Source organism: Berkeleyomyces rouxiae (genome assembly GCF_048999995.1).
Source record: "Berkeleyomyces rouxiae strain 22BRR77 chromosome Unknown BrBRR77_ptg000004l, whole genome shotgun sequence".
NCBI classification, from domain to species: Eukaryota; Fungi; Ascomycota; class Sordariomycetes; order Microascales; family Ceratocystidaceae; genus Berkeleyomyces; species Berkeleyomyces rouxiae.
The window spans coordinates 1,739,859-1,758,544 of NW_027396494.1; the positions used below are offsets into that span (position 1 = coordinate 1,739,859).

Genomic DNA, 18,686 nt, shown 5'->3' on the forward strand with positions numbered 1-18,686 from the left:
TGCATGGTGGCTGAAAGGGGGGGATCAGCGTAGGTGACAGGTGAGGTTGTGTAGGTAGATGGCACTATGCGTTTCTGCACGTCTACTTGTCGATATTTGAAGCTGAAAGAGGACTCGCATGTGGCCCGTTCATTCTTGCAGAAACCAGCGGGGAAGTAGAATGACGATGCTCTTGGTATGCAAATTCAACAGTTGTAGTTAGTTAACTAACTAGTTAGCATTGATTAATGTAGTTAGTTACCCGTCTTAAATCCAATCAGACGAGACCAACCTGCAACCTGCAACCCTCCGTATCGGGCCTTGGTTAGTTGTGCAGGGGCCAAGGGACAAACAAAAAGGGGAGCCAATATCTATCGACCATACACAGACCGTCTGGAGATATTCCGTCTATGTGTTTCAATCTTCAATCCCTCTACTGCTCGTCGTCAATGGGTAAGTACCAATGTGTTTGTGCCCATGTGAATCCATGTGCCGTGTCTGTGTTAGTCGATGATATCAGGTGATGCACAATATAGGCCACACACAAGCAAGTAAACCTTCTAGAGTACTTCCTCGCCAATCAGTTATTTCAATTGCCATTAACCATAATTCGGGACTGAATATAAGCTAACTATGTATAGCAAGTAGTTAAGCTAGACTTCAAGTTCACCACCAGATACCAGATGCACCTCTCAAAAGTATCTAGGAATATGCTGTGTCTATTTTCTCTCATTCCGCGATTCCGCTCATAAATCAAACCCACTAGCTGGGGGCGCGGCTTGACTTGCCTCGGTTGCGCAGGTAATTCTTGGCTCATTTACCTCCAATCATTACAAGAAGACAGGCCATCAAATGCCAAATCAAGCGCTCCGGTCTTAATGTGCAAGGTCTTGTGTATTTTCCCCCTTTGCCTCACAATTCTGGATCTCATTGGGGAACCTTTCTGTATAGATCTGTGCAGTTATTGTGGGGGCCCATCAACATCGCTTGAACACTACCAGCAATAATGGCCTTGGCATTTGCTTGGCTGGCTCAACATGTCGTTTAGAGCTTGGACGTTGCGCCAAGAATTTGAGCGTGTTACAGCCATTTGAAGACCAACTCAATACATAGCTTGTGTACGCGAACCAGGTGCTCTATTGACAGGAACTATGTACTTGTTGCACAGTTGTTAGTTGTGCTATACTCGTACCGACACAGCCAAGAATACGACTTGCACGAGGTCGTATGTACCCCTCACTCCGATCTCAGGAACAGTTCTTTGGTTTCGTCTAGCACCTATGGTCGAACTAAAGGCCTTGGCATCCAGTAGCCTAGCTGTCGGCCTTGCTGGAACTCTGTTCCTGTAACACCCTGGGTGTAATCTACGGATGCGAGCGGGAGTGAGCGGGAGTGAAACTTGTGAGTTCGGATGGTAGCTTCACCACTATAAAGAGCCACGTTCGTCTACCTGTAATGCTTTCCATTCTTCTCTTTTCCTCAGCATGCTCACAACTATTGATTAGTTCGCCATCCAACTTCATACCTTCTCTACAGCCCTAGCGGTTTATCACTTTCGTTCTTTCGTCTATCTTTACTTACAACTTTCGTTTCTTACAACCAATAGTATCTTCTTCAGTACTCTTATTCATTCCTTTTCTTATCCTTATTTTGATAATTCACTTTCTACCGCCAACATGCACTTCTCCACTATCTTCGCTGCCTTGATGGCTCTGCCTTCCGCCATGGCCTACGATACCTGCCAGGCCCGCCAACTCCCCTCTGCCAAGGGCTACACTGCTCTGAACTCTACCATGTACATTGCTGCCGGTACCACCTACGATGGCAAATACCGCAAGTACGACCGCGGTGTCCCCTGCACTGCCCAGACCGAGGGTGGTACGTATAAACTCTCAAGACCTCCGATACAATCTAAGCCCATACTAACACTATTTTGGTTTGAACAGGTGAAAAGGATGCTGTCTTCGTTCTTGAGGCTGGCGCTACTCTCCGCAATGTCATCATTGGCACTGACCAGCGTGAGGGTGTCTACTGCATCGGCCCTTGCACCCTGGAGAACATCTGGTTCGAGGATGTCTGTGAGGATGCTATCTCGATCAAGGGTGATGGTCTGGCTACGATTATGGGTGGCGGTGCCTTCAAGGCCGCCGACAAGGTCATCCAGCACAACGGCTGCGGTCACGTCAACGTCGTTGACTTCTACGCTGAGGACTACGGCAAGGTCTACCGCTCCTGCGGTAACTGCAGAAACAACTGCGCCCGCACTGTGCACATGGAAGGTGTTGTTGCTATCAACGGAGGCGAACTAATCGGCATCAACCCCAACCTCGGTGACGAAGCTACTTACTGCAGCAACTGCTTCGACGCCAAGACTGAGTGCCAGGGCTACGACGGTTGCGACAAGGCCAAGGGCGACTGTGCTCCGGTCAAGGCTGCTACTTGCTAAGCGTTCTATTTATTTGCGCTATAATACCCCGCACTTGCTACATGAACTACACTTCGTGTACAAACTTTTATCTTTCTCGACTCCCACTTTTCTCCTTCTTGAGGCCCTAGCGGCTTAATTTTTTCTAAGTGCGCATATTTTTTTTTTCATCACATATCATAGCGGGAATAAATATTTGATCTTTGCTGCCCTCAAAATGACTCTTTTCAGTGATACCACGTTCCTTGTTTGTGATGTAATTTACTTTTATGTGGCCACCAGCGTGTGTCGCTTGCCTTGATCACTGGAATATTGGAGGTGTAAGTGTGTTGGTCCCACATTACTTGGTAACTCGTGTAACGCCAAGGTTCACAAGTATCAGCGGCCAAATCACAGCGCAGGGCCAATATTGTTCCTTTTCGGACCACAAAACTGAATTCTTTACATTTCATGACGTGGATGATATTCTTTCTTTGTCTATGTACTAAAAGATTCCCATATACCTTCCAGTTCTCACACAAACCAGGATGAACAGGTCATCATTTGGGTGGACTAGAAGAAGAAATCGAAGGAAAAATTGGGGGTTCTAACAGTATTGTGAGATGGAACTCTGGGACAACAGTAGAAATAATCGAGTTGCCACAACACAGAAAGTCACGGTGTTAAATACAATACAAGATAAATAACAACTAAACAATAAAAGGCCGCCAACCTGTAACTCGAAGCCTGGAGCGCCAGGAACATGTAGTTGCTTTCTCGGAGACGAGGTAATCCTGACGTTCTCTTAGTGTAGAAGATAGATACACTTAACTGGAGTGTGCGCATGTCTGCCCTTTCCGCTAGAGAATCAACGCCTGCTTTGACAACCATGTGGCATCATGTAACAGTAGAGTCGATCTTTGCGGAGCTGTGGCGTAATATAGAACTAAACATGCAGTTTCTATGCCTTGCAAAATAATTGGTTGTTCCTATTTCTCCGGGTGTCTCATCAACCACTCTTGATAAACTTTGTCACATAATTCTCTCTGTCTATCCCAAAGTACCAGAGTTAGTAATGTCTGAATATGAAGAGCAAGAAGATTACACTTCCAAATGTGCTAGTCTATATAATATAGGGATAACATACCAATTGAGCGGAGCCAGGTTATGTAAAATACATCAACGCCAAAGTATTGCTTCCCACAGAGTGGTTGGTATCTAGTAGAGTTCTCATGATGGCTGATTACACATTTTACGCATTCAACTGTACCGTCGATATGTGTATTTGCACACATATACTGCATAGCAAAGCTCCTCATAGGAGCTCCAAGTGTGTCAATTATGGGTGGGCGTCGTGTCCAAAGCTTGAACCCCTGCCTTAGCTTGTATCTGTATGATCATATCCACATAAGCCCTCCTCTACCCTTCAGATCTTGACAGCTCAACTACAGGGCAACGACTAGGGCTCCCATGGTGTTAGAGATGTGTGTATGGCAATGAACCTCGAAGTGCTGCTAGGTTATCGATAATGTCTACCCCACATGAGCGATATGGCAACCTGCTTGTTCCGAGGTTGGAAGTTAGTTCTCCATCATTCGAGACTTTGTAGGGTACAGGCTGGTAGCTAGTTCCGTATCAGGATCGCCATCGCCGTCCTGCCCTGCTGTATTTGTCTAGAGCAACGCAACGGGTTATGTACCGACGTTGAAGTAGGACAGGCCTTTCCTGATCGACGGCAGTTCCAATATTGCAAAAATAACGCGTTGAGATGGCAAGTCGTGAGACTCTTCGTGCCAAAGGATCAGATAGGCAATGTCAACAAAACAAGGCTTCTGCTCCTTTGGGATGTTGTTTTGCATTGTTGGCTGCATACTGGCGAGGTGGGGCTGGTGGAAGGATTGAAGGCCGTGAGCGCCACCTGTGGTTGCTGGGCATTTTGGCAGGGGTGAAAGAGACCAAGTGTGGCGCTAATACGAAGCCAAAACCGCGCTAGAGTTGTTGAGCCAATTGGAGGCGTGCGGCCCCTGATCTCAAAGGCAAAGCAGAAGGACCCGAGTGAAGCATTTTTTTGAGGATATGGGAGATTATTTTGTTTGCAGTTGGAGCTGTATTGGAGACTGCAGAGTAGAGCAAGATCTTGACAGGCGAGACCAGATAAACCGCCGTACACATTGCCTAAAGTGCCCAAAGCTAGCTTCTAGAGGCAGCCAGGAGCCCTCAGCCACATAGTCAAGCTCCAGTCGTTAAATTGCGCTGTATTTATTGCATTACATTGCATTGCATTACATTGCACGGTAAGAACGCGCTGCACGCCAGGAAACGAGGCAGCTACTACTTATAGCACCTGGCAGGTTGTCCACACTAGGAAGGTTCTGGCCGGCTTCCTGTCATGTTATGTTGAGTTTGTGTTTGGATCTTTCCCTCTGCGCTCCTTCCCTCCCTCTTCCTGGCCACTCAATTTCTTGCCGGCCTTGTTTTTCTTTTGAAGCCCACCCGCCTTCTTTTTGAATTGCCTTTTCCATCTTTTCTTCCCCTTTTTCGCCTTTTGTGCGTCGCCTCTCGAAACACAAGTCTTGTTGACGACGAATTTATTTTTGAACTTTGCGCTCTTAATTGACGAGCAACGGTGTGCTTTTCTTTTGCAGCCCCCTCACGATTACAGGTCGCTTTTTTGCCGGGCGACAAAAAACCGTGGTATTCTCGACTGCCGTCTGCTTCCCCCAAGGAAGGACGCAACTTGCATCGCAAGCTCTTGAGAGGAAGCCCAATGTATGTATCACTCACATAAATCGCCCCCTTTTTTTTCCTGCTGCCCTTTACTCCCAGGCCCCATTGCTGGATCCTAGCTCCGTGGTTCACTCAGCTCAGCGTTCTGGCGTGGAGACCACAGTGCCCTTCCACCATGCAATCAGTCAAAGACCAGCAGCGGTAGCAGTCATCTAGCGCATCAATCAGGATTCTAGTCTTCAGCGCTCCAGGCATCCCCTCACCCAAACATGCCACTAGAAGTCCTTGTTGCACATACTGCCCCGATGCGCAACACGTACCTCCAATTGCCCGCCCACTTCAGCTTCGTTTTTCAGCTACACAGCCAGTCAAGGCGCGTGGTGACCAGTGCGGCCGCGCTACATGGCCTTTTCTCTGGCGCTGTTGTCTTGAAAGTTCAACGTGGGTGGGCATGGTTGTTTTTCGTGCTTCCCAGCCACCTCTCCGACCCCCTCTCGCCACGCAAAAGAAGGCCGACCTACGAGTCGCTCGCACTCGAGTCCCCAATTGCCCACCGAGGAAAATAGCCCAGAGAAGACCCCTTGTCGCCTTTTTTGTACCTGGGCCTAGCTTGGCTTCCTATCTTCATTTCATTTTTGCCGAGACGCATAACACCAATCCGCCTGGCTGTTGCGCGAAAAAATCGTGCCAAATTTTATTCTTTTTTTTTCTCCGTGTCGCAACTCGTCCACCTTGGAATCACCCCTCTTCGCTGTTGTCGCATCATTTTCTGGTGTTGACATAGTCTATCACTGCTTTGGTTGTGTCGTGTTCCTTTTGGCCCTTGTGCGTCTTGTTGAATTCCCCAATCCGCGACTGCGCCATATTGCCTCGTCTCGATACCGCGTTGGCCCTCCTCCACCTCCCACGAATCGCCACGCGACAAACAACTAGTCCCCTAGCGTCTTGTTACAGGCGACTACACCTTCACCGAAGCCTGAAATTATCCTGCGTCTATTGACTGTTTTGCTGCTGCTTCTGTTGTGACGGCTACATCACCTCCGCGCCCCATCTAACCCGAAATTACCAGCACCACGCGTTATCCGTACTAACACGTCAAGAAAACACCAAGTGTACCGCATAGCTCCCGCAAAGTTCTGCGTGATTTCGGTCATCAATTTGCGATAACCCTTCCGCCAATTCAATACCGCCAGTCTATTTCCTTTTTTTTTTTACCTCGGCTCCATTCACATTCATCATGTCTGTGAGAAAGGAAGCCGAAGAAGCCGTCATCAAGGTGGCTGACAAGGTCATTGAGGCTGTCAATCCCGCCAATGGTCCTCTCCCTGGAACTCGGGGCAAGCACAAAGTCGCCGATGCCGTTGGCACTGCCCTGACCGGCGGTGCCGCTAATGCTGGCAGCAAAGGGTATCTTGCGGTATGTCGATACTTCCCCCTCCGTGGGAATTAGCACACTGACTAATGTTTCCGCGTACAGACCTACTTCAAGCAATTGGAAGAAAACCCGCTGCGCACCAAGATGTTCACGGCCGGTACCCTAGCTGGTCTGCAAGAAATACTCGCCTCGTGGCTAGCCAAAGACCGCAACAAGCATGGTCATTACTTCACCTCCCGCATTCCCAAAATGGCTGTATATGGCGCCCTTATCAGTGCCCCCGTGGGCCACTTCATGATGTGGCTCCTTCAGCGTCTATTCCGCGGCAGTGTCAGTCTGCGATCCAAGGTCTGGCAGATCCTCATCAGCAACACTGTGGTAAGTCATGATTGAAAGGTTCGCCTCGGGAAGGCTTGTATACCTAACTAAACTATGTTGTAGATTGCGCCTATCCAAAACAGTGTCTACCTGGTCGCCATGGCTCTCATTGCCGGTGCCAGAACCCTTCACCATGTCCGCGCCACTGTCAAGGTTGGCTTCTGGAAGGTCATGAAGATCAGCTGGCTCACGTCACCCATTTGCTTGGCTTTTGCTCAGCAGTTCCTTCCAGAGAACCTCTGGGTTCCCTTTTTCAACCTCATTGCCTTCATCATCGGCACATACATCAACACCACTACCAAGAAGAAGCGCCTGGCGGCCCTACGCAAGAAGCACTTTGGCGACGGTGGTCGTGGCGGCTCTTCTGTCGTCAGCGGAGGCCCTCCTCCTCCTATGCGCCGGGACATGCCCGGTGAGGAATACGCCCCTTCTCACATCAGCTCACACCATCCCCCTCACGGCCACATGGGTCCTGTGATGCACCAGGGCCCTCCTCAGCCCCCATACTAGATTAATATGAGCCTGTAAAACGTCACCGTCAGACACATGCCGGGGCTATGCGGGATGGTTATTGCTTGGGAGATGCCAGCTGACCTAGATGAGGAATGAATCTAGCGGTTCGATTCGTAGATCAGGGACTTGAAGTCACTGTTCTACTGGTGTAGTTCACATCGGGCTACTATTGATGAGGGTGAGATGAGATATGTCGGAGTCTTGTGGTATCATGTCAGTGTATCTCCACATGCTACTTATCTTTAGGACATATATGGCTCGGTACAACCTTGGCATTGTATCTTGACTTTTTATTTACGCTTCACCTACGACTTGTTTTCTTGCAAGACTTCCAGGTACAACAAGGGAGCGACCAAGTGGTCGCGAGAATGAATAATGGCCACGGCCCGTTCTTCAAGTCCTATGATATATAGTCTGTTCATCGACCTTTGTTTCCGCGCGGTTGCACGCACAATCCATAGTGAATTTTATGTTGAATCTACGGTTTAGTTGCTTCGTTGTCTGAACATGACATGCGCCGCCTCGCGAACATGTTTGTTTTTATTTTGTTTAGTAAGTAGTAATTTGTTTGTTTGAAGGCCACAATTTCGTTTACAGGTTGATGAGCCGAAATGTAATCAGGCATCTGAACAAAAGGGGTTCCTTGAAATTTCATGACGCACTTGTGGACAGCTAGCATTCTTACTATAGGGTTACACCTTGATATATTAGGGTTGAGACAGCGGGTATCTCAAATTGCCTCGGTTTTGAAGAGAGATTCTTACACGTGCGTTTTAGGCCACTAGAAAAAGAAATTGGGCCACAGACTCCAGAGGAAGTCGAAAGAAACTTTTGCAGAGGGCTTGAGGGTGAGGCAAAACCACGGACAAGGCGCTGGTCTAAGCACGAATAAAGTCTTTTTTCATCTACGGTTGGACCGAAGCTGGTAAGAGAGAGGGAGGGATACAACCCGTATGAAAGTTACACGCAAGCTAACGACAAAAGGAAGCGAAGGAAAAAAACTAATCTGGACCCACTTCTCACCCGCCAACCAAATGCCTAGGTCAAGGCTGCAACTCTGATAACGATAAGGGGGCTAGGGGCTCTCCCTATTGGCCAGACGCGAAAACGCCGGCAGAAAAAAAAGTTTTTGGTAGCTGTTATGAACACCTGTAAATTTTTCTGTTGACATTCAAACCGTACTTAGAAGGAAGTTACCCGTCCTCTCCTCTTATCCCTTCTCCATCCCGTTCCCTTCTTCTCTTTCTTCTTCCCAGATTATCACACCGCGTGTTGATCTATTCTCCCTCCAGATCAATTGAGAAATTCTTCAAACCTCGATTTCTCGACGCGTTCTCCTGAATTCTCCTGAATTCTCCTCCATCGACATCTCCGTGCAGTTGGGCAGTTCACCGAAACCCCTTTCTTTCAACAGGCTCTACTCGTTACATCTGACGATTCATTTTTCACCTTGACGACCATGTCTTACAACGAAGGTGGTTACAACGGCGGTGGTGCCCGTGGCGGTGGCGGCGACCGCTACAACGACCGTGGTGGTGGTCGCGACCGTGGATTCGACCGTGGCGAGGACCGTCGCGGTGGCTATGGCGGCGGTGGCAGCTACGGTGGTGGTGGTGGCTACAACGGCGGCGGCGGCGGCTACGGCGGGTAAGTTCCCTAAGTCCTTGAACTTCGTGATAGATGTGTTCGTTGTATACTAACGTCTGGTTTTCTAGTCGCGGTGGCCGCAGTTACGGCGGTGGTGGTGGTGGTGGCGGTGGCTACGGCGGAGGCTTCGGTGGTGGTGACCGCATGGGTGGCATGGGCGCTGGTCTCAGACAGCAGGAATGGGGTAAGTTCTTTTTATAGGCTTTCTACCCCTTATTTGTCGACGATTAACTAACCAGAATGATGAAACAGATCTGGCCACTATGCCCAAGTTCGAGAAACACTTTTACAAGGAGCACGAGGATGTTACCAACCGTTCCGATGAGGACGTCAAGGCCTTCCGTGAAAAGCACAGCATGTCTGTGATCGGTACCGATATTCCCAAGCCTGTTGAGTCCTTTGACGAGGCTGGCTTCCCTCGCTATGTTATCGATGAGGTCAAGGCCCAGGGCTTCCCCGCCCCCACTGCTATTCAGTCTCAGGGCTGGCCTATGGCTCTGTCAGGTCGCGATGTCGTTGGTATCGCCGAGACTGGCTCTGGTAAGACTCTGTCTTACTGCCTTCCCGCTATTGTTCACATCAACGCCCAGCCTCTCCTTGCCCAGGGTGATGGTCCCATCGTCCTGGTTCTGGCGCCGACCCGTGAGCTTGCTGTTCAGATTCAGCAGGAGATTAGCAAGTTCGGCCGCAGTTCTCACATCCGCAACACCTGTGTGTATGGTGGTGTGCCCAAGGGTCCTCAGATCCGTGACTTGAACCGCGGTGTCGAGGTTTGCATTGCCACCCCTGGCCGTTTGATCGACATGCTGGAGGCTGGCAAGACCAACCTGCGTCGTGTTACTTACTTGGTCCTGGATGAGGCTGACCGTATGCTTGATATGGGTTTCGAGCCCCAGATTCGCAAGATTATTGGCCAGATTCGCCCTGACCGCCAGACTCTCATGTGGTCCGCTACCTGGCCCAAGGAGGTTCGCGCCCTGGCTACTGACTTCTTGTCCGACTTCATTCAGGTCAACATTGGCTCCCTAGAGCTGGCTGCCAACCACCGTATTACTCAGATTGTGGAGGTTGTCACTGAGAGCGAGAAGCGTGACCGTATGATTAAGCACCTCGAGAAGATTATGGACGACAAGTCCAACAAGTGCCTGATCTTTGTTGGTACCAAGCGTGTTGCCGACGATATTACCAGCTTCCTTCGTCACGACGGATGGCCCGCACTGTCCATTCACGGTGACAAGCAGCAGAACGAGCGTGATTGGGTTCTCGACCAGTTCAAGACTGGCAAGAGTCCCATCATGGTTGCCACTGATGTCGCGTCTCGTGGTATCGGTAAGTTAACTCCCCTCTGCAAATATTATTTCCCCTTCCCGCCCTTCAAGCTTTGGTATAGCACGATACAGGATTTTCCTGGTGCGACTTCACTTTCTATTCTAGGGACTTTCGCCTTGCGCAACACTTGTTTCACTTTGTATTGTTTGGATGTGCCTTGACCGTTGGTCAGTTCGGTTCAAGTGCCCCTCATGGGAACCTCTTGCGTGCTCACGATCGAAGCAGGGCCCGATTGTTCTACGTCCTGCTCGCATCTCCGCGTCAAGTTGTTGAGCGCGCCAGTTCTACGATGTTATGCAATGACACTGCTACCGCAGTTGTTTACACTCCCCAGGCCTCACTTGAATATGGTGTCACAACCTATCAAGTTTGTACTAAACGGAAGTATAACAGAACATGTGTGAGTCTTGAAATGGTCTACGTCTCTGTCCTTCGCCAAAAGGTCATGATACGACGCAGCCCTGTACAGCATCATTTCAGGAATCGTACGCGCCGAATCTACCAGATTCCCCTAAGGGTTTGTTCATCTCTACCAAACAAGCAAGTGTTCCTGGTTCTCTCATTGCCGGTTGATTTCTTCTCAGGACGATATTTCACAGCCGGGATTTGTTTGACACTAGGATAAAAACGCATATTGAATGTCCCATTGAGCTCCCTGGATCTTGGACTCCAGGGAACCTTCTGTCGATGTGGTGGATGAAAAGTCTTCACACTCGAAGCGAAGGTTCCAGTTCAACGCCTGTCGTATCCATGCAGCCTACTTCTTGCCAGTCTTAACTGTACCACATCTGAGCAAGACATGTGAAGCTGGCGTTTACTCATCATACCACTTTTCCTGTCATTGTGTTCTTCCATGACACGGACGAGAAGCATGTCCACGAGCTTAATGAAGCTCGATTGCCTGTTGAAGAGGTTTGTGCACTCGCACAATATATCTTTCAAACGGGTGACTTTTGTTTGCTGCTACCTTGTGCAACTATAGTCACCAATGCAATCATGACTTCGGGTGTTCGAGCTGGAAAAAGGGTTCCCTTTAAGGGGCCATGGCTCAACCAAGGAAGAGATGCTAAGGCAATCTACCTCTACTCTACTACACACACCAACTCATGTTTAATATGTCTATGTGTTTGTTGCTAACCGATAGGAAAGATGTCCGTAACATCACTCACGTGCTGAACTACGATTACTCCAACAACCTGGAGGATTACATCCATCGTATTGGACGTACTGGACGTGCCGGTGCCATGGGCACGGCCATTACGTTCTTCACGAACGAAAGTAAGTTGCACCCCCGCTCTTTCATATTTACATTGTGTCGATGCTAACAACTTCAACAATAGACTCCAAGCAGGCTCGTGACCTTGTCAATGTGCTCAAGGAGGCCAACCAGCAGATCGATCCCCGCCTTGCGGAGATGACCCGCTACGGTGGTGGCGGTGGTGGCGGTCGCTTCGGCGGTGGCTACCGTGGCCGTGGCCGCGGCGGCTACAGACGCCGCTAAGTTAGTCGCATGCGGTGGGCATCACTGTCAATAGCAAATGACATGCTGCTCTTTTGCTTGCATTTGCCCGCTTGTCTAGAGACACCACTGGCTGACTGCTAGCTTGGCTCCCACTATCATCCTGCTTCACGGTTGCATTATGATTCCCGGTTTCCTTTCGTTTTCTCTTTGAATATTTCTATGGTTTATTACGTTGGCGTTTCGTACTTAGAGAGGGTCGTTTTAGGCTTTCCTACTTGAAGAGCTTATCCTCAAGCTTTAGTTGGCTTGGTGGAAACGCATCTCACGTCTTTTCTTCCCACATTTCCTTTGTTTACCCCCCCACCCTCATCATCTGGTTCTTTGTCCTCGGGCCCTGTGCTAAGAACACACGGGAGGCGCATGTCTTTTTTATGTTGTTTAAAACTGAGTGTGCAACTTGGGTCGTATGTATCTCCTAAAATAATTTGATAGCTTCAACCTGAAATTCGAGACAAATTAGGTGTACTTGTATGCACAGCCAATCGGCGCAGACGAATTTGAGAGACGATGATGGAAGACGTGCTGCCATTGGGCTTTTTGTCTCAATGTATGAGGCGACCTGCCGCAAGGGGGCTGCTACATACTTTGACGCATGTCTGGAGAAGCCGTGGTTCGGTGTCCCCAAATACAGTAGCTTTTTTCGAAGCCCTGGAGCAAACCATTGTTGACGACGGCCGTATGTTGGTTCTTCAGCTGGCTCCCAGTCTTGTTTCGGAGGAGCTGATGTAGGTCGGGGGCGGCCGATCGACCGACAGTCGTCTCTGAGGGAAGGGGAGACGTAGGTAGGTAGGTTGTGCGAGATGGAGCGCCGCCGGACATGAAGCTGATGCAGAGTGCAGGCCGCGTCGGCTATCATGTGGGGGAGTTTTTTTTTAAATTTTTTCTTAACATGCGGCTCGTGTCGGCTGCTAGCTAGAACGAGGGTGAAACAAGTAACTAGTTAGTTGTAGTTAACTAGTTAGTAACTATTCTCTCAAAACGACAGCGCATGTGGATATGCAGCTTGCAGCGGATTGGTTGGTGTTGATTGGGCTGTGTGTGTTTTTGTTCTTTTTTTTCGTCGTGGGGGTGGGAAAGGGGGGGGGGCGTTTCTTTTCGTCTTCTTGTTTGGATACATGGACGAACGGCACACGTGTTGGAGGAGGACCTCGGGAAAGAGAACAAAAGAAAAGAAAAAAAGAGTAAGCGGCGGCCGAGCCCAGAAAGCCGCAGGTGGAGCACATGGTGCCGGCTGCCGCTGTTGCCTTTTTCTTTTCTTGGATTGAGGGAGGCATCGAGCGTGGAGGCAATCACGATTGGGGAATGGATATTGTCAAGGTGGACAGGAAGGAGAGAGAGAAAGAGGAGAGAGAGAGAGAGAGAAAGCAGGAAAGAGCAAAAGAAGGTGGAGGCAAGTGCCCGCTGGCTTGGATGATGGTCCGTCGACTTCGGATGGTACCTGCCGTGTTTGGACAGCCGTAGTCCGGCGAGGCCGGCCACGTGAAGAAACGACAGCGTAGAAGGTGTCTTGGGCCGGGCGATCTGCTTTGCTGATACAGGCGTTCTGTCTCTCGCTCTTTGAGTCTTGTTCTGCTTGTCACCGGTCCTCCTTGCCTCTTGAGGGGTGCCAGCAGCCACTGCGATCTGCAATCGCCCCGATCATGCAGCCAGTCAATCGGCGATAGGCGGGCCTTGAGGGAGGGGAGGGGAACGTTGGCCGTCAATTTTGGGTAGTAATTTATCATTGAGGGCTGGCGAATTGTACTATCGCTAGCTTCTTTCATGGCATGCAATATCTGCAAGGTCGATGCAGCCAGACGAGAAGGCAGAAGCAGGACAGGGCTGAGTTGGTGGCAGGGACAAGAGCGCAGGCTCAGCTTGTGTTGCGATGCAGGACTTCAGGGGACGCGGAGCGTTTTTTTTTTCTTCTTGTTGCTATTTGTGAAGCTGGCGCGGTGGTGTGCTGGGTTTGTTTGCTTACTAGGCTTCTGGGTGCGGTGGACGTGCGGCCTGTGGCTTCGGGGCGCCATGCGGACGGACATGGGCGCATATCCATATCCATACTCCGTTGATGGATGGATGACATGGCCAGGCTTGGTGCCTGTACTTGGACATGCTGACGACATCTTCATCTACACACGCAAGTATCTATGCGCGTGCTGTATGTACATATGTACATACATTTTGCGGGTTACGCCTGCATCGATCACGTTAGTTGCCACAACACCCGCTCCTCCACGGACTCGACACAATGTGCGCTTCCGCCAATCTGCGCTCCTTTGCAGGGAAAGTTTGCTTTTGTTTCCCTTGCAGCAAGCAAACCTATTCTGGCCCAACTCACGGTAGTTTCTATGGATCTATACAGTTATGAACAGAAAGGGCAGCATCCTGCAGGTATTGTATCTGCGTGGATGTACGTATGTATGTATTCACACCCGTATACAGTGGGTTGCATACCCTGTAAAGGTCTTTGTCTTTCTTTTCTTTTTTTTTGCTTCCCTTTTTCTGGTTTGCTTGGGATATATCCTCCGGCCTGTTCTTTTGCCCGAACTACAAGATCAAGAGTCTCTCGCTTGCAGGGAGATCTAACACATGCTACCCGGTCCGACAAAAGCATCTTTCCCTCTTGGACGCACGACTGGGTCCCACTACCGGCCATATTTCTGGACTCAGAAGCCTTCTATTTAAGGGAGCGGGGGCCGGCGGAGGTGGCACCATACCAATGCAAGCCTCACTGCTCTAGTGTCTCTCTGGCAGTTGGAAATCTCGATCTTGGTCCCGAGTCAGGGTGCGTCAATCTTCCTTGTCGTCTCACTCGGCCGCCCATTCTTCTTGGATCTGCTACTGCAAGTACAAATATACACAAGTACAGCCACCAAGGCAACACTAATAAGCCGAAGAAGCCTGGGCTGCAAGTGCAACCTCGAAATAAGGCCTGTGCTAGTCCAAAGCCGGTAAGTCTTGTGCTACCTTGGCGTCAGAAGATCAACGTGGCGTGACCCAGACTAGCCTATCAATGACAGCTGGGTAGTTAACTGGAAGTCTGGTATATATAGAGAAAGGCACATGACAAGCACATACATTTCCCGCCGTGTACCGAGGAGGGGAGCGGGATCTCTTAGCGGGCTGTAGCTACCTCAACTCCATGTTCCTCCATTATGAAGGACCGAATTACTGCACGTATTTGACTTGGTTCTTCGCCCCCCCCCCTCTCACCGACAGGACAGCCTTGCCCTGCGTAAACGCACATGATGTTCCCACAGCACAATATATTTGCCAGCAAAACCACAAGCCCAGGGGGTGTGGGTTTATGGGATTTCGTGTATGGGGCCACACCAGAAACGAGACATACAGCCTAAACAAGCCCTTGTCACATTTTATGCTCCCAGATATCTGCTGAATACTGTACGAGTACGTACATACATACATATATATTTGGAGGGCAGCCTTCCATGCTTGTCGAAAGGGTCTAGGTTTGTTTTATTACTTGCCGAGACTGGTTGGCAAGGCTTGTCAAAGAGGACATCAGAGAGAGGCCAGACTGGCTGAAAACAAAAACAAAAAAGAAAAGGCAGGGAATGACAAGAAGGGCCAATATAGGAGGCACACCGACAGGCAAGAGACACTTTGCTCAGCTCGGCTTCGGCCAACCCGTGAGTCGGGATTGTGTGGCTCCGGTCAGTTGAGAGGCTGAGAGTCGCTTGCGGGCCTAAATCAGCAAGCAAAGTAAGGCAAGGCAATGGTCTGGTGGCTCTGACGGAAGGGGACGGCTCATTTATTGGGTATCGCCGAGCCGTTTCTCCAAGTACATGTTGATGGCGAGGTACATGCGTCTCGGGGCTTGGGCTCGGCCTGCAGAAAGTAGGCCCTTTACGTGTGGCTACGCCATTCTGGGAGGGTGGTTGCTTGGGCTTTGGGTTCGGCGAACATTCCTCGTCCAAGGAAGGACGAGATACGCCATCTACCGCGACAGACAAATAATGTCATACGCACGTAAGGATGACTCTGATTTTCTCTCGCAGGCTTCCATGCCACAATCCTTGTTCCATGGAGTTGCTTGAAGGGCGTATGCGAGATGTCTTCCTCGTGTCGTTGTTCCAATCACATAAAGTCCCTCAACACTGACACTTTCTTAGGCGCAAACACAAGTACAAATAGCTGGCTACTGGCAAGCATTGACGGGTGTGACATGTGTGCTGTTTGTCTTGTGCGTCCTTGTGCCTTGTGTTGATTTCATGTGCAAAGATTTGTGGACACAACAACAATCAAATGCTCTTGCTGCAGCACCACACCCCGTCTGGCCCGACCGTCCGGATTTGCGTCATCAGGGGATGCTTTTGGGGCTGACAAAGATCCATCATGTATTACATCAAAGCCAGTCAAAGGGCATTTGAACGGGGATAGCAAAGAGACAAAGACTGCGCCTGCAGGTAAGCGGTGAAAGTGCATGTGTCTACATTAGTAGCTAACTGACTACACAAGTATACAGTATCAAAGATGACGGCCGTGACCTTGCCGGCACGATCAACGAGTTCACTCAGATAATCTTCTATCTAGGGTCATGAGCTCATCGCCGGTCTGCATCGATAAAAGCACCGGATCCTATTGCACCCCTCCAGCCCGAGGTTCATGTGCGCTGTGTACGAATATGAATGTGTATCTGTAAAAGTGCATGTACATACATACAGAGCCTGCAGCATAAGCCTGGATTTCTTGTCTCCTCCTGAGCCCTCAGGAACAAGCGATCCAATCGACCAGACGAGCTGATTGATGCGCGGTGAGTCTGTTGGAGGAAGGGGGAGGGGGGAGGGGGAAGACAAAGCGAGGGCGTGATGATGCGAAAGGACTTGCAAGAAAGAAGCGATAGGCGGGGGGAAGGTGAGACGAGAAGGGAAGGTCAGGGAAGAAAAAGAAAAGGTGTGAGAGCAGGGCAGAGGAGGGGGGGGAGGAGTCAAACAGATGATTGGTATATGGAGGTACGATATGTAGTATTACGAGTCTACACCAGTCAAAGAAGAAAAAAAAAACACAAGCATTTTTCAGTATTTGTTTTTTTTTCTTCGTGCCGCAGCTTCACGCCCCTCGCTCCTTTGTCTTCTTCCCAGCAAAAAAAAGAAAATAAAAGGAGGTTCCTGGCCAGGTTAAGCTTTACCTCGCTGGCCTGATGTGCAGTATCAGCTTTCAGTCTGGGCTCTCCTTTGTTTGCGTGCTCGATGTTTTGGGGGCCAGCAACAGTGTCCAAGTGTTTGTTTGTTTGCTAGACGCGCCAACCGAAAAAAAAAGGAAACTCCAAAAGGCGCTGCCTGTTCATCCCATAGTTGTTGTCATTGTGTATGTAGGTATGTAGGTATGTGGCACTAGTTGATTATATAGACACATACAACATGTCATGTAGCTACGTAGTAATCCCCCCTTCTATGGTTCTCCTTTCTCCGCGCCATGGTTGGACAACCAACGCTAAAGACGCTAGAGAAGCTGTCAAAATTCACCTTATCCACTCTAGCGAACAACACTAGAGCGGGCACTAAACCTAACTCTGGGCTTATGTAGCACCAGGGCCCTACCTCTCTGCCTTTAGCCAGGCCCAAGCCTCTGGCTGGGCGACGCCCCCCTCGCCTTCTGTCAACACACGAATTGGTTGGCGGGGTCCAAAGCAGGGTATCCAGGCCACCCAAAAATCTTGCCTTGCTTATTTCTTAGAAGACGGGCTTTTTCTCTTGCGAGCGAATGGGAACCGGCAAGAAGCAGCCCCCCCTCCCTCCGAGTGCAAGTAACAGTAACAGTGTGCATACGCTTCGACCTTCTGATCTTTTCTCTCTGCACCTTAGACCCGTCGGGTGCCGGCCATTGCCTGGCGGACGACAACAGACAACAGTGCAGTGCTACAGTGCAGTGCAACCACGTCCGTGCCCATGAGCAGGCGCTCAGACTATATGAGAGTCGCTATTGAATTCAATGCATCCGGGATCATGGGTGCTCGAGAGAAAGAAGAGACTTCAGTTAGATCCGGGCCATTCGAAACGCCGTCGCTACTTCAAGCAGACGCAAATGCAGTTTGAGCCAGAGCCAGAGCCAGACTCCTCGGCATCGACAGACTCGAGAACCAACCTTGTGCTTTTCGCTTGTGCAACTCAACTTGCACTTCTGGCAAGCCTTGATGTTAGTCTAGCTTTACCGTGCATCATAACTATGGGCTTTGTTCTTCTTCCCTCGTCTATTGCATCTGCTTGTCCTCGACTCACAGTTTGGCTCTTAGCCGGCGGTTGGGCCAGCCAGAACTCTAAGCCAATAAAGCCGGCAGCTTGAGCCGGACCATGCCCCACATGTCTGTTTTTTTTCTGTCAAACCCTAACTTTTGGCTATGATATCAGACCGAAATTCCAACCACACCGCAGGCTTGGCTGTACGTAACGCCCGACCTGGCGTTGCTTTGACTGCACCTGCGCGTGAATCTGCACTGGACCGCGGATAGTTACTCTGGAGGGTTTTTTTTTGGGGGGTTTTTATGTGGTTGGTTGTTTTGTTCTGTAAGAAAAATGCAGCACATGTAGCAGTTACAAACGAGCAGGGGAATCAATCATACAGGACCGACGTTAGCAACGAAGCACACAATACGATAACACATCCCAGTCCCATGGCACGACCTTTTGTTCGACTGTGTCTCTGCTTGTACATAATCTCTCGGTGGCCAGCCAGGCTCATGAAGAAGGGCCCCATCAAGCCATGCTGCTGCTGCTGCTGGCTGCATAAGGAGCAATTACGTGATTGCAAGATGCATGAATAAGAAAACAAAATAGACCACATACACGGCAGAGAGAACCAGGATCTGTACT

The 18,686-nt window shown here is 49.9% G+C and overlaps 3 protein-coding genes across 3 annotated transcripts; all 3 read left to right on the top strand.

Moving 5' to 3' along the window:
• Window positions 1-1,655: 1,655 nt before the first annotated feature.
• Window positions 1,656-2,425, top strand: BROUX77_004694 (uncharacterized protein; the record flags this gene model as incomplete). Its single annotated transcript, XM_073749484.1, has 2 exons — window positions 1,656-1,857; window positions 1,926-2,425. The coding sequence occupies 2 exons, from the start codon at window positions 1,656-1,658 to the stop codon at window positions 2,423-2,425; spliced, it is 702 nt and encodes a 233-aa protein (XP_073605151.1).
• A 3,922-nt stretch (window positions 2,426-6,347) lies between these two features.
• Window positions 6,348-7,373, top strand: BROUX77_004695 (uncharacterized protein; the record flags this gene model as incomplete). Its single annotated transcript, XM_073749485.1, has 3 exons — window positions 6,348-6,527; window positions 6,588-6,863; window positions 6,927-7,373. 3 exons carry the CDS (start codon window positions 6,348-6,350, stop codon window positions 7,371-7,373), a joined length of 903 nt encoding a protein of 300 aa, XP_073605152.1.
• A 2,006-nt stretch (window positions 7,374-9,379) lies between these two features.
• BROUX77_004696 (uncharacterized protein) lies at window positions 9,380-11,853 on the top strand (the record flags this gene model as incomplete). Its single annotated transcript, XM_073749486.1, has 4 exons — window positions 9,380-10,352; window positions 10,575-10,752; window positions 11,497-11,630; window positions 11,693-11,853. The coding sequence occupies 4 exons, from the start codon at window positions 9,380-9,382 to the stop codon at window positions 11,851-11,853; spliced, it is 1,446 nt and encodes a 481-aa protein (XP_073605153.1).
• Between the last annotated feature and the right edge of the window lie 6,833 nt (window positions 11,854-18,686).